At 41.1% G+C, this 22,969-nt stretch overlaps 1 protein-coding gene across 2 annotated transcripts in view; it reads left to right on the forward strand.

Moving 5' to 3' along the window:
• PAPSS1 (3'-phosphoadenosine 5'-phosphosulfate synthase 1) overlaps positions 1 to 22,969 on the forward strand; it is a 119,468-nt gene that overhangs the window by 23,261 nt on the left and 73,238 nt on the right. For both annotated transcript variants that reach the window (XM_052641967.1, XM_052641968.1), the window contains exons 4-5: positions 4,393 to 4,531; positions 11,464 to 11,582. In XM_052641967.1, the coding sequence (XP_052497927.1) occupies positions 4,393 to 4,531; positions 11,464 to 11,582 (258 nt within the window). The remainder of the gene's footprint in view (positions 1 to 4,392; positions 4,532 to 11,463; positions 11,583 to 22,969) is intronic.

Genomic DNA, 22,969 nt, shown 5'->3' on the forward strand with positions numbered 1-22,969 from the left:
TCTGCAGGATAAACATGAGGAAAGATGCAGCTCGAGCCACTTGCAGCAATCTCACGGCAAACTGCAGACTGCTCAGGACTTTGCCCCGGGGTGGTGGAGAGCTGAGATTGTGCTGGGGAATGGTGTCTCAGGGTGTATATTTTCGTGAGGTCACCGTAAAGCCTGGAATGAGAATGGTCTAGAGGTAGGAGAATAGTTAGGAGGCTTTTGGGGTGAATTCAGGCACCGACCATGGGAATAGAAAAGATGGGGCGTATTTGAGAGCTCTTGAGCATGGTCGCATCAGTGGGATGTCATGCCTGGATTGATTGCAGAATTGGGGGTGAACATGAAGGAGGGTGCTTTCTGAAGAGAAGATGGTCTGATTGAGTTAGAAGATAGAGTAGGAAGGGAGGAGAAAACTGTGTCATTTTAGGTGGGTTAGATTTGAAGTGTCGGTGGCGTACCTAGGTGAAGATGACCACTGGGTTGTTTGGAAATGTGTTCTGGAGCTCAGGAACGTTGTATAGAATTGAGATACAGTTTTGGAAGTCATTAACTCAATTAGTTGAAGCCTTGATGAAGCTGAAAAACAAAAGCGTATAGAGAATGGGAAGAGAGTGACAGATGGAAACTTGGGAACACCTTCATTTGGAAGGACAGTTGGAATAGTAGGATCACCACTGAACTGCTGTGCCGGAAACGAACGTCATAAAGCTCGTGAAATTATTTCAGTACATTAGGATCTGTGACAGAGGTACACGGTGGGTACTTTCCCAGACGGCACAGTGGCAAAGAATCGACCTGCCAGTACAGGAGATGCAAGAGACGCGGGTTTGATCCCTGGGTCCGGAAGATCCCCTGGAGTTGGAAATGGCAACCTGCTCCAGTTTTCTTGCCCGGAAGATCCCATGGACAGAGGAGCCTGGTGGGCTGCAGTCCATGGGGTCACAAAGAGTCAGACAGGACTGAGTGAGCACTGAGAACTCAGAGGAAGCAAGGCCCTCAGCCAGCTTGGACGCGTGGGGCAGGGTTCCTGAGGACTTAGCATGGAGCTTACTCTGAGGGAGCACACTGCTGTAGCCACAGGAGAGGGGTGAGCGTGTTTGCAGGGGGTATGGCAAAGGCATCAGATCCAAGCAAGCTGGTAGAAAGATTGGCATTAATTATCAATAGAACGTCGAGTACAAGACTTGAGAATGTTGGTCCAGGTGAAGGGGGCCTGTCCTGTCACTCTGAGAAGCTTGGGTTTTACCCTGATGGCGATGGGGGGGTCTCTGAAGAGTTTAGTGACGTGGTTGAATTTGCATCATCTTGTCATCCTGGGTACAGTGTAGAGTGTGCCTTTGAGAAGATCAAAGCTGGAAGTGTCACACTTGTCCAGGCAAGAGAAATAAGGTGGAACCAGAAGTTAGGCAAGGAGTGGATTAGTGTAATGTCTGGAGATAAAATCTGAAGGACTTTGTGGCAAAATGTGTAAGATGGGACGGCAAAGGGAAGGAACCAGGAAAACGCTGAGGATTCCAGGTGAATAGTGTTCTTATCCCTTGATTTGGGCAGTATGGGTGGGAAGGACAGCCTGGGAGAAAAGAGAATGCGTTCAGTTTTTGGACATGTTCAAGGTACATGGGGGATGTCCAGGAGGGTGTATGTAGGAGGAAGTTTCAAAAGGGTGTTTAATTTCAGAAATGGACTGAGTTCAGGCTGGAGAGCTGGTGTGTATGTTGTAGTTTCCACTGTGAAAGCAGTTGAGAAGAGTGCTCCGGGACTGTGTGGGGTGAGCAGTGGGCTCCTGATCAGCGGTGGGCAACGCCAGCACTGCAGCAAGGGGTGAAGTGGAAGGAGCCCTGGGCAGCCTGCGTGGGACCCACCAGGGAGTAGCCTTGTTGGGGTATGGACGGTTAGTAGTGTGAAATGTGGGCAGGATGGCCTGGCAAGTGCCCATGATGATGGGGATTTTTGTATCATTTGTTTGTTCACCTGTTTTTAAGGGAAAACAGTGACTTTTACTTGTTTGTTGCCAGTGAAGGAAGAGAAGGTTGAAGATTGCAGATGAAGCAGGAATCGTGGACTGAGCAAATTTCGTTAGAGGGAAGGGATTTTTATTTTTTATTTTTTAACTTGTTATTTTGTATTGGGATATAGCCAATTAACAATGTTGTGACAGTTTCAGGTGAACAGCAAAGGGACTCAGCCATGCATACACATGTATCCATTCTCCCCCCAACTCCCCTCCCATCCAGGCCACCACACAACATTGAGCAGAATTCTGCGTGCTATACAGCAGATCCTTGTCTGCTATCCGTTTTAATCATAGCAGTGTGTACATGTCCATCCCCAACCCCCAACTATTCAGAAGGAGATTTTTTTAAACGTATGATTTTAAAAGTTACTTTCCATTTACAGTTACTACAAAACATTGGCTCCATCCCCTGTGTCGTACAATACATCCTTGAACCTGTCTTGTACTGAGTATTTTGTATCTCTCACTCCCCCACCCCTGTGTTGCCCCTTCCCTCCTCTCCTCATTGGTAATCACTGATTTTTTTCTCTCTGTGAGTTTGCTTCTTCTTTGTTATATTCACTAGCTTGTTGTATTTTTTTAAGATTCCACATGTAAGTGATACCATACAGTATTAGTCTTTCTCTGTGAAACTTGTTTCGTCAGCATAATGCCCTCCAGGCCCATCCATGTTGCAACAGATGGCAAAATCTCCTTCTTCTCTATGGCTGAGTAGTAGTCCATTGTGGGATAGGGCATTTTCAGTCTGTGACGGCAGGAGTGCAGGAGGGATTGTAGGTATATTTATACGGCAGAGGGGAGACGGAGAGCGTTTGTGTCTGGGGATTTTCTTTTTAAAGTTACGGGGGTGGCCATTGGTAGCAGTGGAAGCAGGTTGAGTGGAGGGACCGTAAGAATGATGGTAAATGACAGCAAAAATGGTGGCACTGCCTTGGATGGATTGGGTGAATGTGGAGCCCGACTTTGAGAACAGGCAGGGGAGTGAAGCCTGAAGGGAGAACTCGGTTTTAGTTAAGATCAGAAAGAAGAAGTAGTTCACTTAAAAGGGCGGAGTATTCCAGAAGACCAGGGTGGAGAGATTTTAGACTGGGCAATGAAGTAATTACTGGAGTTGGGGGTTCGGAGCCAGGCAGAAAAATAAAGTTTGGGGCATGTTAGAGATGTGCAGTGGCTGCAGGGGTTTGTATTTGGCAAGACAATAAACTAGCCCTCAGGGTTCTGAATGGGTTTCTGGTGAAGTTACTTTCAGGCCAGCACAGGCTGAGGTTGAGTGTGTTGTTAAAAAAGCGGCCTGATGGTATTTGCATTCAAGCTGAGCTTTGGCTCACGTTCCTCATAAAGTTTCAGTTCAGTTCAGTTCAGTTGCTCAGTCGTGTCTGACTCTTTGCAACCCCATGAATCGCAGGACGCCAGGCCTCCCTGTTCATCACCATCTCCTGGAGTTCACTCAGACTCACGTCCATTGAGTCCGTGATGCCATCCAGCCATCTCATCCTCTGTCGTCCCCTTCTCCTGCCCAAAATCCCTCCCAGCATCAGAGTCTTTTCCAATGAGTCAACTCTTCGCATAAGGTGGCCAAAGTACTGGAGTTTCAGCTTTAGCATCATTCCTTCCAAAGAAATCCCAGGGTTGATCTCCTTCAGAATGGACTGGTTGGATCTCCTTGCAGTCCAAGGGACTCTCAAGAGTCTTCTCCAACACCACAGTTCAAAAGCATCAATTCTTCGGCACTCAGCCTTCTTCACAGTCCAACTCTCACATCCATACATGACCACTGGAAAAACCATAGCCTTGACTAGCCGGACCTTAGTCGGCAAAGTGATGTCTTTGCTTTTGAATATACTGTCTAGGTTGGTCAAAACTTTTCTTCCAAGGAGTAAGCGTCTTTTAATTTCATGGCTGCAGTCACCATCTGCAGTGATTTTGGAGCCCCCAGAAATAAAGTCTGACACTGTTTCCACTGTTTCCCCATCTATTTCCCATGAAGTGATGGGACCAGATGCCATGATCTTCGTTTTCTGAATGTTGAGCTTTAAGCCAACTTTTTCACTGTCTTCTTTCACTTTCATCAAGAGGCTTTTTAGCTCCTCTTCACTTTCTGTGAACATTTTTGTGGGGCATTTATTGTTCTCCCTCCTGGAACTTCCCAGTATATCTGATTTTCAGAATAGCAATGCTTTTAAAATTCTTAATGCAGAATGGGCTTGTTAACCTAATTTCTTGGGTTTTTATTTTCAGTTTATATTTTTAAAATATAAATTAAACTCTGACTAATACATGTTGCACTAACTCAACCAAAAAGCTCTTTGACTTGTCCTTGTTATTTATATAGTACCCTTGGTTCCTATGAGCATTCTTTGTTAAGTTTCTGCGCATGTCTTTTTTCTAAGGATCGCAACAATGCAAGGCGGATTCATGAGGGTGCAAGTTTGCCTTTCTTTGAAGTGTTTGTCGATGCTCCCCTGCATGTTTGTGAACAGAGGGATGTTAAGGGACTCTACAAAAAAGCACGGGCTGGAGAAATTAAAGGTAAGTAATATGTTTTTTCCCCAGTTTGTCTTCCCTTAAGTATTTCATCTTACCATATCTGAGACTGATAATCTTTTCTAAGAGATGAAAGTATTCAAACAACTTGAAGCTCCTTGAGAAGAGTAAGTGGGTCTTACTACACAGGTGTATCTCTCAGGCCTAACCAGTAGTGGTACCATGTACACTCAGTATCATCCATCAGGTTAAAATCCTACTCATAAGACAAGTTTTAGAGGACTTGGACTTTAGGGGCTGGTGGAAACCTATTGGTGTAATTTGGTGCCTAGCACTTCTGTGGTCTTTGTTCTAGTGAAAATGTAAGAAATTCCATAGTGAATGCGGAAAATGCCGAAATTATAAGCATCTTGAGAGCAAGGAAAATGTCTCATTCTTATGTATAACATGTTGCTTGGAATGATCTGAAATTCATTCTATGTATGATTGTTGCATTAGATTGAATTAACATTTCAAAGTACATGCAGCTTGTATTTTCAGTTTTATAGTCTGTTCCCAGAGTTTCAACTCTGATGAATATTTGGCATAGTGACATTTAGAACTTGTTCCTCTGTGGCCTTTGATACCAATCATTCTATTTATCTTTTAGACATCCTTTGACATTAGTCCTGGTCTGTTATTATTATTAACAGTAAGAGAGAGCAGGCCAACAGGAAAAAAGCATCAAAGATAGATATTTAGTTTACATTGTTTGGGATCAATTCATGCTGGTAACTTTTATTTGCCTTCCCAGCAGGGAATATGATAGCCTGAGACTATGAGAAGCTCCCAGGAGTTCTATGAAGTATAGATTTTGGCACCAGCTTCTGACCCTGAAAAGGAAAAGGTGGAACAGGAAGGAAAATGCATGTTATGCTGGGCTCTTTTGTCTGGGCCTAGGAGCGCATTAGCAGTTGGGGCAAGTTCCACTGAATCTGGTGGTGAATTTGGTTCCCTGGGCAGGCTTGTGTCCAGTTTTGCCACCTTGGAAGTTCAGTTTCACCCATGAAGCCTGTACTTTCTCGACTCAGGGAGAATAATGCTGAATATGATGACAACAGGAAGGGAACCAGTTTATCCATTTAATTTCTAGGTCACCCTCTGGCTTACCTGGTAGCTCAGCTGGTAAAGAATCTGTCTACAATGCAGGAGACCCTGATTCAATTCCTGGGTCGGGAAGATCCCTTGGAGAAGGGATAGGCTACCCACTCCAATATTCATGGGCTTCCCAGGTGGCTCAGACAGTAAAGAATCTGCCTGCAATGCGGGAGACCTGGGTTTGATCCCTGGGTTGGGAGATCCCTGGAGGAGGGCATGGCAACCCACTCCAGTATTCTTCCCTTGGAGAATTCCATTGACAGAGGAGCCTGGTGGACTACAGCCCATGGGGTTGCAAAGAGTTGGACACGACTGAGTGACTTAGCACACAGCTCTCTCTGTTGACGATCAGCGTTCACTTCTGTTTGTTCTTCATAGAGACTTGCAAAGAGAAGCTGAAGGATGTGTCCAGGATCCCGATGTCTGAATCTTTTACTTATTTTAACTGTAGTTGTTTTTGTTGTTTTTGTAAGGATGGATTGGTGAGGGAGGTAGATTTGTCTGCCCACCTGGAGTAAGCACCCTCTTTACCATTTTTTGTGTTATTAGAATTTAGCACAAAGCATGGCCTAAAAGTAGGAAGTCAAGAGATACCTGGAGTAACAGCAGGCTTGGGTTTGGAGTACAAAATGAAGCAGGGCAAAGGCTAACAGGGTTTTGCTAAGAGAATGCACTAGTCATAGCAAACACCCTCTTCCAGCAACACAAGAGATGACTGTACACATTAATACACCAGATGGTCAATATGAAAATCAGATTGATTATATTGATTATAATCTTTGTAGCTGAAGATGGAAAAGCTCTATACAGACAGTAAAAAGAAGACTGTATCTCAGATCATGAACGTCTTACTGCAAAATTCAGACTTAAATTGAAGAAAATAGGGAAAGCCACTGGACCATTCAGTGAAAGTGACAAATAGATTCAAGGGATTAGATCCAATAGAGTTCCTGAAGAACTATGGACGGAGGTTCATGACATTATAGAAGAGATGGTGATCAAAACCATCCTGAAGAAAAAGAAATGCAGAAAGGCAAAATGGTTGTCTGAGGAGGCCTTACAAATAGCTGAGAAAAGAAAGGAAATGAAAGGCAGAGGAGGAAAGGAAAGATATACCCATCTGAATGTAAAGTTCAGAGAATAGCAAGGAGAGATAAGAAAGCCTTTATAAGTGATCAATGCAAAGAAACAGAGGAAAGCAATAAAATGGGAAAGACTAGAGATCTCTTCAAGAAAATCAGAGATACCAAGGGAACATTTCATGGAAAGGTGGATTCAATAAAGTACAGAAATGGTAGGGACTTAACAGAAACAGAAGATATTAAGAAGAGATGGCAAGAATACACAGAAGAACTATACAAAAAAGATGATAATGATCTGGATAACCACAATGGTGTGATCACTCACTTAGAGCCAGACATCCTGGTGTGTGTAGTCAAGTGGGCCTTAGGAAGCATCACTATGAACAAAGCTAGTGGAGGTGAAGAAATTCCAGTCGAGCTATTTCAAATCCTGAAAGATGATGCTGTGAAAGTGCTGCACTCAATATGCCAGCAAATTTGGAAAACGCAGTTTTCATTCTAATCCCAAAGAAAGGCGATGCCAAAGAAAGCTCAAAACTACCACACAATTGTCCTCATTTCATGTGCTGGCAAAGTAATGCTCAAAATCCTCCAAGCGAAGGTGGGAGGGAGTTCAGGATGGGGAACACATGTACACCCCTGGCTAATTCATGTCAATGTATGGCAAAAACTACTATAATATTGTAATGTAATTAGCCTCCAATTAAAATAAAGTAATTAATTAAAAAAAAAAAAATCCTCCAGCGTGGCTTCAATAGTATGTGAACCGGGAACTTCCAGATGTACAAACTGGATTTAGAAAAGGCAGAGGAACCAAAGATCAAATTGCCAACATCCGTTGGATCATAGAAAAAGCTAGAGAATTCCAGAAAAAAATCTGCTTCATTGACTATGCTAAAGCTTTTGATTGTGTGGATCACAACAGCCTGTGGAAAATTCTTAAAGAGATGGGAATACCAGACCACCTTACCTGCCTCCTGAGAAATCTCTATTCAGGTCAAGAAACAACAGGTAGAACTGGACATGAAACAATGGACTGGTTGCAAATTGGGAAAGGAGTATGTCAGATGGTATATTGTCACCCTGCTTATTTAATTTATATACAGAGTACATCATGCAAAATGCTGGGCTGGATGAAGCACAAGCTGGAATTAAGATTGCAGGGAGAAATATAAATAATCTCAGATATGCAGATGACACCATTCTTATGGAAGAAGGCAAGAGGAATTAAAGAGCCTCTTGATGAAGGTGGAAGAGGAGAGTGAAAAAGCTGGCTTAAAATTCAACATTCAGAAAACAAAGATATAGCATCTGGTCCCATTACTTCATGGCAAATAGATGGGGAAACAGTGACAGACTTAATTTTCTTGGGCTCCAGAATCACTGTAGACAGTGACTGCAGCCATGAAATTAAAACACTTGCTTGTTGGAAGAAAAGCAATGACAAACCTAGACAGCATATTAAAAAGCAGAGATGTTACTTTACCATCAAAAGTCTGTATAGTCAAAGCTATGGTTTTTCTACTAGTCATGTATGGATGTGAGAGCTGGACAGTAAAAGAGGCTGAGTGCCGAAGAATTGATTCCTTTGAACCGTGGGGCTGGAGAATACTCTTGAGAGTCTCTTGGACAGCAAGAAGATCAAACCAGTCAATCCTAAAGGAAGTCAACCCTGACTATACATTGGAAGGACTGATGCTGAAGCTCCAATCCTTTGGCCGCCTAATATGAAAAGCCTACTGATTGGAAAAGGTCCTGCTGCTGGGAAAGATAGAAGGCAGGAGAAGGGGACAACAGAGGATGAGATGGTTTGATGGCATCACCAACTCAATGGACATGAGTTTGAGCAAATACTAGGAGATGGTGAATGATAGGGAAGCCTGATGTGCTGTAGTCCACGGGGTCGCAAAAAGTCGGACACGACTGAGCGACTGAACAACAACAAATGGCCCAAAGCGTAATACTTAGTGCATACTCAGTAAATGCTTGTGGGGTGGTATGGAAGGTGGAGTAGAAGTCACGTGTTCAGCACGTTGATCTCCGCTATCTGCAAAGTTTGTATTTGGCGCTAGGGATGTAAAGTTGAATAAGAAGACCAAAGCCAAAATACCTAAAGTCACTTGCAGTTTACATTCTGTATCTGGGAGTATATTTGTATTAGTTCAGTTTTCTCCATGTTGCTTGTTTGCCAAGTATTTCTTAATTCCTCTGATTAGGCATTGATTAAACGTTCCTTACGTTAATATATACCTATGTGCATAAGTGTACCCACATTTATTTATTTTAGGTTAGCCATGATACTAGAGTTCCTGACTGGGTAGTTTTTAGAAATCATTTACTTGTTGTTAGAATGGTGCTTAGAGAGTTTCCTAGCTATGACCCTTGATGGTAAAAATTCAAGGACAGGTGGTATGACGTCCATTCAGCAGACCTCAGGCTTTTATATGGCAGTACTAAACTATAAGTGTAGGCCTATGTCAGATACCTTAATACCTAGATTATTTTCGTGATTAATGCTGAAGTAGTTATAATCTACTTATATAAATGTTTTCCTCACAATGTACGTTTAGAATAATCACTTATGGGATAAATTATTTAGGAAGAAACTTCCTGGACTTTTAAAATGTTAAACCAAACCTCCTAACACAGTGATCTTCAAGCTTTGCTGCACACAAGGATCACCTAGGAGAACTTAAAAAATCGAGTGCCAAGGCTGAATCCCAGACCAATGAAATCAGAATCTCTTGAGGGTTGGACCTGGTGATTCCAAGTTGTAGCTACATTTGAGAATTAGAACTTATGAACTACAGTTTTAAACAACCAGATTTGTTTGTTCCCTACCTATGTTACTATGACTCACCAGTAATACTGTTGGAAGTATCAGTAACGCAAAAATTTCTTCTTGGGCTTAGGACTTCATGTGATACTTAGGAATGTGAGATAGAAAAAGAATGAAGTACGTAGGTTGTAGACTTACAGTGTTCATCTTAAAGCTTCTTTAATACCTATGCTTCTTTTTAAGAAAGAAAAAACTTTGAATTTTATATTGGAATATAGTCAGTGAACAATGTTGTGATAGTTTCAGGTGAATAGCAAAGGGACTCAGCCTTACATAATACATGTATCCATTTTCCCCCAAACTCCCCTCCCATCGAGGCTGCCACATAACTTTGAGCAGAGTTCCCTGTGCTATACAGCAGGTCCTTTTGGTTTTCCATTTTAAATATAACGGAGTGTACATGTCCATCCCAAAGTCCCTAACTGTCCCTTCCCCTTATCCTTCTGTAGTCGTTAAGCTTGTTCTCTAAGTCGGTTCATTTGATGCCTATGCCTCTTAATAGTAATAATTTTAAATTCACATTTACCATTCTAACCCAGGAATTGGTGTTCTAAGGCAAACAGGCCCTGAATGACTTAGGTATGGAGTAATGTGAAAGACAGGAATAGCGTAATTTTAGCTCAGCCAGCCCATTCTGTGGTAGCAAGATGTATTCTTTCTCTTCTAGCAGCTACACAGTAGCACATATGTGATAGGGAAAATCTAAATAGTGGTTAATACCTAAATTGATTGCATTTGATTGTGGAATGTATTTGATGATATAACAGGATTCCTCACCTACATTTTGCTTGAGCTGATAGTAGTTAATCGATCTTGATTAACTTAATGTGATCTTGAACACTTACTGTGATGGCAAAAGAAGCCTGCAGAGCTTTAATTTGGCTGCAGATAATCCTGGTGAATATAATAGACAGATTGACTTGGCATCAGTTTTTGCACTGAGAGGGAAAAAAACCTTGATGAGGTTGGTTGTATGCCCAGAGCTTAGGGACTATATCCTGTATCCCTGTGGAGAAATTGGATGCTCTGGGTCACTTGGTATTCATTCCTGTTTCTTCATACAAGGCACTTACTTAACAGAGAAGAGGAAAGGTGATAGAAGTATTGTCTATCCTCATTATTTAAAGATTCCAGATCTGCACATGTGCCTACTCAGTCAGGTTTATTTGTAACCCCCACATCAGTGTAGCCACAGTGCTTTGGCTTGTAAACACACACAGAGCAGCAACATTTTAGTCACCCAGAGTACATGCTCCCAGCTCAAGTATGAACAACGCCTTTGTGTTTCAGCTCCCATGCTGTAAAGGAGTGTCCTTTACACAGCCTATTTAGTGCCATGTCTTTCACTTTTTGGCTTTTTGTTGGTGATTTTGCTTTTTAAAAATGCACTCCTCTACCTTGGCATAGTGCTGAAGTGTTGTCTAGTTGTTTGAACTGCAGGAAGACTGACCTGCCTTGGGGAGAAAATACACGTGTTAGATAAGCTTTGTTCAGATGTGAATTCTGGTGCTTGTAGCCATTATTTTGGTGTTAACGAATCAACTATATATATATATATATAAAGAAATACTCATAAAAAGTTGTATATTAATTGGTTGATAAAAATTTGGTGACCAGAGGCTCACAGGAACCCACCTCCATGCTTCTCCTTGGAGCTGAGGTTTAGTGTTCACTACTTCTGTGTTTGTGGCAATTTTATTGAACATGATTGCTGCAAATAAGGAGGATCGACTGTTTATGTTCAGAGAAGGAACAAAAGTTTAATTAGAAATCTTCTCCCCAGAAAGAACTTTCAATACTATAACCCTGTAACCTAAAAGGGGGAGTGTAAAAATGAACTTCAGCATAGCAGAGACTTGCGCTGAAGAAACAGACTTATTTTAATTTCCACCCTCTCTATCATCTGTTACCTTTTATAGGTTTCACTGGGATTGATTCTGAATATGAAAAGCCAGAGGCCCCTGAATTAGTGCTGAAAACAGACTCCTGTGATGTAAATGACTGTGTCCAGCAGGTGGTGGAGCTTCTACAGGAACGGGTAAGAGAATGTCAAAAGAGCGAATTCCCAGAGGATGATTATGTCCGTTTTATAACATTCCCTCTCCAAATAAAGGATGGTGGTAATATGGAGTAACATGTATATTTTAAGTTCTTTTTTTTCTTCCAATTTTATTGAGACATAATTGACATACAGCATTGTTAGTTTATAGTGTACAGTATAATGATTTGACTTACATCTTGAAGTGACTATCATAGTAAGTTTAGTGAACATCCATCATCTCATATAGACAGAAAATTAAAGAAATAGAAATATTTGTGTGTGTGTGTGTGTGTGATAACTCTTAGGATTTGCTCTCAGGAACTTTAGTATACAGCATACAGCAGGGCTAATGACTTAGGATTTGCTCTCAGGAACTTTAGTATATAGCATACAGTAGGGCTAATGACTTAGGGTTTCCTCTCTCAGGAACTTTAGTATATAACATTCAGCAGGGTTAGTGGCACTTGTAATGTTGTACATGACATCCCCAGTTCAGTTCAGTTCAGTTCAGTCACGGCCGACTCTTTGAGACCCCATGAATCGCAGCACGCCAGGCCTCCCTGTCCATCACCAACTCCCGGAGTTCACTCAGACTCATGTCCATCGAGTCGGTCATGCCATCCAGCCATCTCATCCCCAGTACTCACCTTATCACTGGAGATTGTGCTTCTTGACTACTTTCTTCCAGTTCCCTCTCTTCCCCACCCCTTCCTCTGGTAACTACAAATCTGATCTCTTTTTTTTGTGTGAGTTTGTTTGTATGTTTGTGTGTTTTTAAAGCATAATTGACCTAGAACCCTGGGTTAGTTTCTGTCACATAACAGAATGGTGTTTTTATACATTTCAAAATGATCACCCCAATAAATCTAGTTATTACATGTCACCACAAAAATATTTCTTAGTTATTAACTATATTCCCCACATTGTATATTTCTCTTGGAGCTGTAAGTTTGTCCCTCTGAATCAGCCTCACCTATTTCTTTCCTTCTCCCCAGTGCCCTCTCTTCTGGTTAACACCTATTTGTTCTCTGTGTCAGTAACTCTGTTTCTGTTTTGTTAAGCTTGTTCATTTCTTTTTTTAGATTCCATATATAAGTGAAATCAAACTGTTTATTTTTCTCTGTCTGACTTAATCATATCCTCCTTAATCATATCCTCATATCGTCCATATTGTCATAAGTGGCAAGATTCCATTCTCTTTTGTGGCTAATATTTCCTTGTATACATCTACCACAACTTTATCCATTCATCTGCTGATGGGTACTTGGGTTGTATCCATATCTTGGATGTGTAAATAATGCAACATAGGGGTGTGTATATTTTTTCTCATTAGTGTTTTTATTTTCTTTGGACAGATACCTAGAAGAGTTATTGCTAGACCATATGATAGTTCTATTTTTAATTTTTTGAGGACTATCTGTACTGTTTTCCATAGTGGCTACACTAATACGTATTCCGCCAATAGAGTATGAGGATTCCCTTTTCTACACATTCTTGACAATACTTGTTATAACTTGTTGTGATTTTGATAATAGCCATTCTGACAGGTGTGAGGTAATATCTCACTATGGTTTTGATTTGTATTTCCCTAATGATCAGTGATGTTGAACATCTTTTCATGTACCTGTTTATCAGTTGCATATCTTTGTGAAAATGTCTGTTCAGCTCCTAAGAACCTCTGCCCATTTTTTAATCTTTTTTTTTTAAGGTTAGTTGTATGAGTTCTTTGTATATTTTGGATATTAACCTTATCAGATGTATCATTTGAAAAATATCTTCTGCCATTCAGTAGGAGACCTTTTTGTTTTGTTGTTAATTTCCTTTGCTGTGCAAATTCTTTCAGTTTGATGTAGTCCCATATGTTTATTTTTGATGGTGTTTCCATTGCTGAAGAGACATAGCCAAAAAAAAAAAAATGTTATTAAGGCCAGAGAGTATACTGTGTTTTCTTGTAGAAGTTTTATGGTTTCAGGTCTTACATTTAATAAGACTTTAATCCATTTTTAATTTATTTTTTTATATGGTATGAGAAAGTTGGTCAGTTTGATTCTTTTGCATGTAGCTCTCCAGTTTTCCTAAAATTGTTTATTGAAGAGGCTGTCTTTTTCCTATTGTATATTCTTGGCCCCCTTGTTGTAGATTATTGCCCATATAAGTGTGGGTTCATTTCTAGGCTCTCTATTCTGTTTGTTTGATCTATGTGTCTGTTTTTGTACCATAATGTTTTGATGACTGTAGCTTTATAGTGTAGTTTGAAATTTTTAGGGGAGCATGATACCTCCAGCTTTGTTCTTCTTTCTCAAGATTGTTTTAGCTGTTTGGAGTCTTTTGTGTTTCTGTACAGAATTTAAGATTATTTATTCCACTACTGTAAAAAATGCCATTAGTAGTTTGTTAGGGATTGTATTGAATTTGTAGATTGCCTTGAGTAGTGTGCTCATTTTAACTGAATTAATTCTTCCAATCCATGGCCAAGGTATATCTTTCCACCTGTCATCTTCAGTTTCTTTCATTAGTGTCTTATAGTTTTCTGGTAACAAGTCTTTTACGTGCTTAAGTAGATTTATTCCTGTTTTATTCTTTTTGATGTGATTGTAAATGGAATTGTCTTCTTAAGATCTCTTTCTGATAGCTCATTGTTAGTGTATAGAAATGCAATAGATTTCTGTACATTAATTTTGTAACCTGCAACTTTACCGAATTCATTGATTAACTCTAGTAGTTTTTGATAGTCTCTTGCAGATATTCTATGATTTTCTGTGTTGAGTTTCCTTATTCTTTGGTTACTCTTAATGTACTACCAGATTTCTCCGGTGGTGAGCTGTTCCACCTCGTCCTTAGTGTGGGATCTGGCCTGCAGAGAACTTTCCCCAGTGTTTCTACTTTACCTGCAGCTTTTAGCATTCACTCGATGCCTGTACTAGTGTTCTTGCTCCTCTCTCAGCAGTTAACTACTGTGGCTTATTACCACACTTATTACCACTTATTACCTCGTGCTAGCTGGGCTCATGATGGGGAAGTGATGGTGGTTCCCAGTTATACTGAAGTTCCAGCTTCAGTCTTTTTTCTTTTTTAATAAAGGAGGGGCGATATTTTTAAAATTAATTCTTTCTTTTTATTTTTTTGACTGCACTGGTCTTCATTGCTTTGCATGGGCTTTCTCTAGTTGTGACGAGCAGGGGCTACTTTTCATTCTGGTGCACGGGCTTCTCACTGCGGCTGCTTCTTTTGCTGCGGAGCACAGGCAAAAGCAGAGACATTACTTTGCCAACAAAGGTCCGGCTAGTCAAGGGTATAGTTTTTCCAGTGGTCATATATGGATGTGAGAGTTGGACTGTGAAGAAAGCTGAGTGCCGAAGAATTGATGCTTTTGGACTGCGGTGTTGGGAAAGACTCTTGAGAGTCCCTTGGACTGCAAGGAGATCCAACCAGTCCATTCTGAAGGAGATCAACCCTGGGATTTCTTTGGAAAGAATGATGCTAAAGCTGAAACTCCAGTACTTTGGCCACCTCATGCGAAGAGTTGACTCATTGGAAAAGACTCTGATGCTGGGAGGGATTGTGGGCAGGAGGAGAAGGGGACGACCGAGGATGAGATGGCTGGATGGCATCACTGACTCGATGGACCTGAGTCTGAGTGAACTGCGGGAGTTGGTGATGGACAGGGAGGCCTGGCGTGCTGTGATTCATGGGGTCACAAAGAGTCGGACACGACTGAGCGACTGAACTGAACTGAACTGAACTGAACAGGCTCTAGGCATATGGGCTAGGTAGTCGTGGTGGACAGGCTTAGTTGCTCTGTGGCACGTGGGATCTTCCTAGAGCAGGGATGAAACACGTATCCGCTGCCTTGGCAGGCAGATTCTTATCCACTGTCCCACCAGGGAAGTCCCAGCTTCAGTCTTAAGCAGGACATATGTCCCCAGGGCTTGAGGGGGTTCTTTCTTAATGTCTCTTCCCTTCCCTGCATGGTAGCTAGCCTTTCCTTGAATCTGGGAGGTCTTGGAGGATGAGTCTCATGCCCCTCATGTGTAGATCCCTGGCTTGTATCGGTTCAGGGTCTTGGGCCAAGACAGTTTCTTCTACCTCCTTTCGGTGGACCATACTTGGTTCTGTTGTTGCTGTTGTTCAGTTGCTAAGTTGTGTTCAAATCTTTGTGACCCCATGGACTAAAGCATGCCAGGCTCCTCTGTCCTGCGCTGTCTCCCAAAGGCTGCTCAAATTCATGTCCATTGAATCAGTGATGCTATCTAACCATCTCATCCTCTTCTGGTCCCTTCTCCTTTTGCCTTTATTTTTTTCCCAGCATAAGGGTCTTTTCAAGTGAGTTGACTCTGCTAAGTATTGGAGCTTCAGCTTCATTCAGCTTTAGTCCTTCCAGTGAATATTCAGGGTTGATTTCCTTCAGGATTGACTGGTTTGATCTCCTCGCAGTCCAGGGGACTCTCGAGTCTTCTCCAGCACCACAATTCAAAAGCATTAATTCTTCAGTGCTCAGCTTTCTTTATGATCCAGCTCTCACATCTGTACATGACTACTTGCTTCTGCAGACCTCCCCCAAAACAGTGGACCCTGGGCAGAGTGAGGGGTCCTTGCCGTCCCCCATCAGCTTAAGGCTTTTGTGTTGGATGAGACAGTGTTGCAGGGGGCAGGCAGAGCCATGTGCTTACACCACTGAGGGAGCTCACTCTCCAGTCTCCAGACCTGCTCCTCATCTTCCTTCTGCAAACCTGTTATAGGCCCACTTAGGGTGAGTGCAGAACTCCTAGTGTCTGGGTTCCCAGTGATAACAACCCGCCACAAAAGTCCATACTCAGCCATTCGAGCTTTAAAATCTTTAAAGCTGTTTTCTTCTTTCTGTCTTTACTGTAGCCATCTCTTCTTCCCAGTCTCTACTATAGGGAGATAATTCGTGTGTCTTGACTTTGTTTGGTGGGACTTGTCACTCTTCGGAAGCAGTTCACGTTACTGCGTTAGGACCTCAGCTCTGTGATGGGCTCAGGAAAGTTTGATTTTATAGATTAGCTGGTCTTTCTTAGGTGGTGGTCAGTTGTGAGATCTGTTTCATTTTCAGTGACTGTCTATCCTTACTCTACTTTGTGGGGTTGTTTATAGTTTTCTTCTAAATTTGTATGAAATTAGTGAGGTGAAACTAGTGGTAAAAACTTGCCTGCCAATGCAGGACGTGTGAGAGACGCAGGTTCAGTCCCTGGGTTGGGGAAGATCCCCTGGAGATGGAAATGGCAACCCACTCCAGTATCCTTGACTGGAGGATCCCATGGACAGAGGAACCTAGAGGGCTACAGACCGTGGGGTCGCAAAGGGTCGGACATGACTGAAGCAACTTAGCACGCACGCACAGTGAGTATCCTCTGTCATTTTCACTGAGCTGTGTTTTCAATATTTTTTCTTTCTTTCTTTTTAAATTTATTTTTGGCTCTGCTGTGTCTTTATTGCTGCATGCAGGCTCTCTCTAGTTGCAGCAAGCCAGGGCTAGTCTTCATCTCAGTGCACGGTCTTCTCATTGCCTTGACTTCTCTCGGGCCGGTGTGCAGGCTTCAGGAGTTCGGGTCATGAGCTCAGTAGGCAAGGTGCGTGGGCTGAGTAGTTGTGGCACAGGGCCTTAGTTGCTCCGTGGCGTGTGGGATCTTCCTGAACCAGGGATCGAACCCATGTCTCCTGCATTGACAGGTGGACTGTTAACCACTGGACCACCAGGGAAGTTCCTTCCTTTATATTTTGATATAATTTTGTTCGTATGTTTTGTGTATTGAACCCGTCCGTATTTTCAACTTAAGATTTGTCATATCAATGTTGGATAGATAGACATAGTTCTATTTTCTGTTAGTTTGAACTATCTATTTTTTACATCTAACTAGTGATTCTGTGTGTTTTATGAAACTTCAGGAAAATGCACATAGATATTGTAAAATTTTGGTTCATGAATCTCTGAATCCATTTCATGGGCTTTAGATAATTGCAGATAGTTCAGACACTTGAAAGGGATTCGTTACTTAATAGGTGATGGCCATCCTCCTTCCTTCCTTCCCTTCAATTCCTAAACACTTCTTTGGGGCCCTGCTTAGAATAATATCATTTGAATTTGACCCTTTTGTACATAGAGGCTAATTTTTTTGGTAGTAGTGGTCAAATGATTTTTTTAAAATTTATCTTGAGAACATTTTGTGACTCTTCTGTGAGTGTAAAATAGGACAGAGTTCTTATATATCCTTCATTAGCTTCCTCGTAGGTTAATAACTTGCACAATCATAGATCGTTTCTCAGAACTGAGAAATTAACCTTGGTACTAAAGCATAAGCTTATTTGGATTTCACCAGTTTCCCCACTAATGTCCTTTCCAGTTCTCTGATTCAATCCAAGAGTCTTCACTGTATGGACTTATTTTTAACCATGATTCTGTAAAGTGAAACTACAGGCTCACATGATGTCTGTTATGCACAGGATTTTGCTTCCCCCCTAACCCAGTGGTAAAAAATGCAGGATTGACAGTCATTGTAATTTTAGGCTCGCTCTACTCGATATTCCCTCAAGTGGCCACCCCACCTCCAGTTCTGTATGCTTTTTATTCCATTTTAGGTTGTTGGCAGAATCATCTTTCTAAAATGTAGTCTAATCCTTTCTGTCATTTACTCTAAAATATGTATTGATTTTTCCCAGTGTTTATAGGATTAAGGTGACTTGTGTTCGAGGTTCTCCATAGTTTGGTTTGAAGCTGGATTTTTTATGTGTTTCACTACAGTGTTTACCTGTTTTTTTTTTTCTTTCCTTTTTTCGATGCTGTTGCTTGCCTTAGTCTCTGTGGCCTTAATTATTGCCTTGCTCCTAATTTGTTTGTTCTTAATTAATGATTGTACCTATTATTCTTCCTTTTATATGGTCTGTGTTATGGTCTGTTCTTCCTTTTATTAATCTATATTATGCTTGCTAGACAGTCTCATAATTGGACAGTTTTATTCAAGGTTTTGAAAAAGGAATAGATAAGGAACTAACGTCTAATAAATGCTTGTTGTAAAGGACACGTATGTGGGGCTTTGTTTTTTAAAATATTTGCTTTGATGGTTAAAACTGGGGGAAAGTGGTCTTTCTTCTACTTTAGCTTCTAACCATTTCTCCCTTGAATTACTATGGTGGTTTCCCACTTGGTCTTTGCACTGAGCGTATATGTCGTCTAATTGTATTCACACAGTTAACCTATGAGTATTTCGGAGATCTGTGCTAACCGGCTCATGAACATATTGGATTCTGTGTCTAGGACTCCAGGTGCATGAATTCCTAGAACTCATTTTCACATGCCTCTGGCTTTTACTTTCAAGTGTCCTCATTACACCTCAAGTAGGATATAAATAATTTTACAGTGGAAGGATATTCTGGCGATATTCTAGTTTAAGATAGAAATTTTCTTTTGAAAAATTATTCATTTGGGTGGTGACAAAAGAAATGTGAACGCTTCCTTAATGCAGTTGCTTTTTCACGTACCACCCTCTTTTGGGGAAAGATTTCAATTATGTGCTTTCCTAAGGAAATTATTTCACTTCACATTGAAAGTATGTATTTCTGCTTGTACTGATTGAGTCTGTAAATTAATTTAGCAAATACTTTGTGCCATACATACTAGGCACTGTTGCAAACCACTGTGGATGTGGCAGTGAATTAAACAGTACAGATTCCTGCCTCATGAACATTAATTTTTGGTCCTTTGTTGTTCAGTTGCTCCGTTGTGTCCTCCTCTTTGAGACCCACATGGACTGCAGCACGCCAGGCTCCCCTGTCCTTTACCGTCTCCTGGAGCTTGCTCAAACTCATGTCCATTGAGTCGGTGATGCCATCCAACCATCTCATCCTCTGTCTTCTTCTCCTCCTGCCTTCAATCTTTCCCATCATCAAGGTCGTTTCTAGTTAGTTGGCTCTTCACATCAGGTGGCCAAAGTATTGGAGCTTCAGCTTCAGCATCAGTTCTTCCAGTATTCAAGACTGATTTCCTTTAGGATTGACTGGTTTGATCTCCTTGCACTCTAAGGGACTCTCAAGAGTCTTCTTTGACACCACAGCTCAAAAGCACCAATTCTTTGATGTTCAGCCTTTTTTATGGTCCAAGTCTTGCATCCAACTACTGGCAAAACCATAGCTTTGACTGTTATTGGCAAAGTAATGTCTCTGGTTTTTAATACACAATCTAGGTTTGTCCTTTCTTCCAGGGAGCAAGTGTCTTTTAATTTCATGACTGCAATCACTGTCTGTAGTGATTTTGGAGCCCAAGAAAATAAAGTCTGTCACTGTTTCCATTTTTTCCCCCATCTATTTGCCATGAAGTGATGGGACAGAATGCCATGATCTTCATTTTTTGAATGTTGAGTTTTAAGCCAGCTTTTTCACTCTCCTCTTTCACTTTCATCTACAGGCTCTTTAATTCCTCTTCACTTTCTGCCATATGTGTGGTGTCATCTGCGTATCTGAGGTTATTGATATTTCTTCCTGCAATCTTGATTCCAGCTTGTGCTTCATCCAGCCTGGCATTTCACATGATGTACTCTGCATATAAGTTAAATAAGCAGGGTGACAATATAGAGCCTTAACGTACTCCTTTCCTGATTTGGAACCAGTCCATTGTTTCATGTCCAGTTCTACCTGTTGCTTCTTGAACTGCATACAAGTTTCTCAGGAGGCAGGTAAGGTGGTCTGGTATTCCCATCTCTTGAAGAATTTTCCACAGTTTGTTGTGATCCACACAGTGCAAGGAAATGGCAACCCCCTCTAGTATTCTTGCCTAGAGAATCCAGGACAGAGGAACCTGGCAGGCTACAGTCTCTGGGGTCGCAAGCATTGTACATGACTTAGCTTCTAAACCACCACCACGAAGTCAAAGGCTTTAGCAGAGTCAGTGAAGCAGAAGTAGATGTATTTCTGAAATTCTTTAGCTTTTTCTATGATCCAAGGGATGTTGGCGATTTGATCTCTGGTTTCTCTGCCTTTTCTAAATCCAGCTTGAACATCTAGAATTTCTCAGTTTAGGTACTATTGAAGCCTAACTTGGAGAATTTTGAGCATTACCTTGCTAGTATGTGAAATGAGTGCAGTTGTATGGTAGTTTGAACATTCTTTGGCATTGCCCTTCTTTGGGATTGGAATGAAAACTGACCTTTTCCAGTCTTGTGGCCGCCGCTGAGTTTTCCATATTTGCTGGCATATAGAGTATAGCACTTTAACAGCATCATCTTATAGGATTTGAGGTAGCTCTCTAGAATTCCATCACCTCCACTAGCTTTGTTCCTTACAACCTTTGATTTTGGATATTTGGTTCTCACAACCGTTATTTATAATTGTAAGTTAGAATGACTGTATAAATTCTTTTATAACATGAGATAGAATTTTTAAAAAATTCAAGAAAGAAATTCACACACATACATAACTACTTCTCTTCTGATGTTTGTTTTCGTTTGATTGACTTTCCCACAAAGTTGAATCTCAAATGAGCATTAGGGCACATGGGGAAACCAGTGAATACCTGACATTCAGCTCAAAGTTTATGGTGATACAAGGAGTTTGCTTGCCTGCAGCACCCTGATCACAAGGTGACTTACTATAGTGTGCACTTTTTATAGCAAACTGTCTACATGGTGATCCAGGAGTGGCCAATGCAGTTGAACTTCACTGTCATCACAAAGACATTTGTTAGGGTTTCCAAAGGTGGGTTGTTGTTCAGTCGCTCAGTTGTGTTTGACTCTTTGTGACCCCATGAACTGTGGTACTCCAGGCTTCCCTGTCCCTTCACTATCTCCTGGAGTTTGCTCAAACTCATATTCATTGAGTCTGTGATGCCATCCAACCATCTCATCCTCCGTCATCCCCTTCTCCTCTTGCCCTCAATCTTTCTCAGCATCAGGGCCTTTTCCAATGAATTAACTCTCTGCATCAGGTGGCCAAATGTCACAAATATAGACTGGGAGTGGAAAGAATGAATATGTTGAATACAGTGGTATTTTACAGCAGAGAATAGTAACCAAATCTCCATAGGTTTATAGTGTGTGTGAGTGGGGATGTGAAGATTTATTAGTGGGTCTGTATTGACCAGCGTTACGTGTAAGAATGTAATTGTGAGTGGAAGGGGATGGCATGGACAGAGGTGGAAACCTGCAACAAGAACTCCTGAGAGCTGAACTCTTACCATATGCAAAAGCCTTTGGTAGTCGCTTCAGCAACATTATTGCATTGAATTTGTAAGACTCTCAGAAGTAGTTGTAATTTTCCTCGTTTTACTGATGAGAAAACAAATTCAGGAGGGTGAAGTTATTTGTCCCAAGATTGAGAAGTGCTGCCTCCCCTGGTGATGGGTGGAATTTTTTCTATCTGTTGCTTAGTCTTAGAGAGACTTAACGAATGAATTCTACCAGGTATTGTTTCTTTAGCATTCTCTACTACCAACAAAAAAGTAATCAGTCCATCTAAGAAAGAAATGGAAAATGTTTATTGGAGTCAGATGTGCTAAGTCACTTCAGTTGTGTCAGTTTTTTGTGACCTCATGGACCATAGCCTGACAGGCTTTTCTGTCCATGGGATTTTCCAGGCAGGGATACTGGAGTGAGTTGCCATGCCCTTCTCCAGAGGATCTTCCCAACCCAGGGATCAAACCCAGGTCTCCTGTGTTGCAGGTGGATGCTTTATAATATAAATTTTTATTTTATCATTGCTAATATATAGAACAGATTTTGACTGTCTGAGAAAAAATATTTTTAGGGTGCTCTACAATGGGTAGTTTAGGATGAAGAGTATTTTGGTTCTGGCATCTGGATTGTCTTATTTCTCTTTTGATATGGCTTAGTAGTAAAATTGGAATAGACAGTGGAGTCATTTGTATATTTAATTTTTCAGTATTTTGTCGGAGCATCTTTATTTTCTCAATGTGCTTTGGTTCGCACATTTTTATTTAAGAAGATAGAAGACACTGGAAAATATTGAAGGTTTTTAAATTCATTGAAGTTTTTTCCTAACCCTTGAATGGTCACTAGATGGCCTGCTGGTATTGCATTTTCACTTGGCGGGTTATGACATAAGGAAGTAGGCTTCTTGCTGATGGTTTTAATCTAATGTGATATTTTAAATACTGTTTTTAAATCTACTAGGAACTCTAGATTTAGTAGTGCTATAAATTATTTAAAGGTTTGTCTTTTTATGAAATGGTGGTTTAGTGCTCTAAATGGATTTTATACTGTACATAAAACCAGACTTTGCAGCTCCATTTTCAAGTGATGCCAGAATGTCATTTGGTGTTCATGCTTGGGATGCATGTAGTTTAGATAATAGAAATTTAATAGTTATATAAAAAAATGATTGCGCTCTAGTGTTCAAATCTGTTGAGCAGATTTGGC

Source organism: Budorcas taxicolor, chromosome 6 (assembly GCF_023091745.1).
Source record: "Budorcas taxicolor isolate Tak-1 chromosome 6, Takin1.1, whole genome shotgun sequence".
NCBI classification, from domain to species: Eukaryota; Metazoa; Chordata; class Mammalia; order Artiodactyla; family Bovidae; genus Budorcas; species Budorcas taxicolor.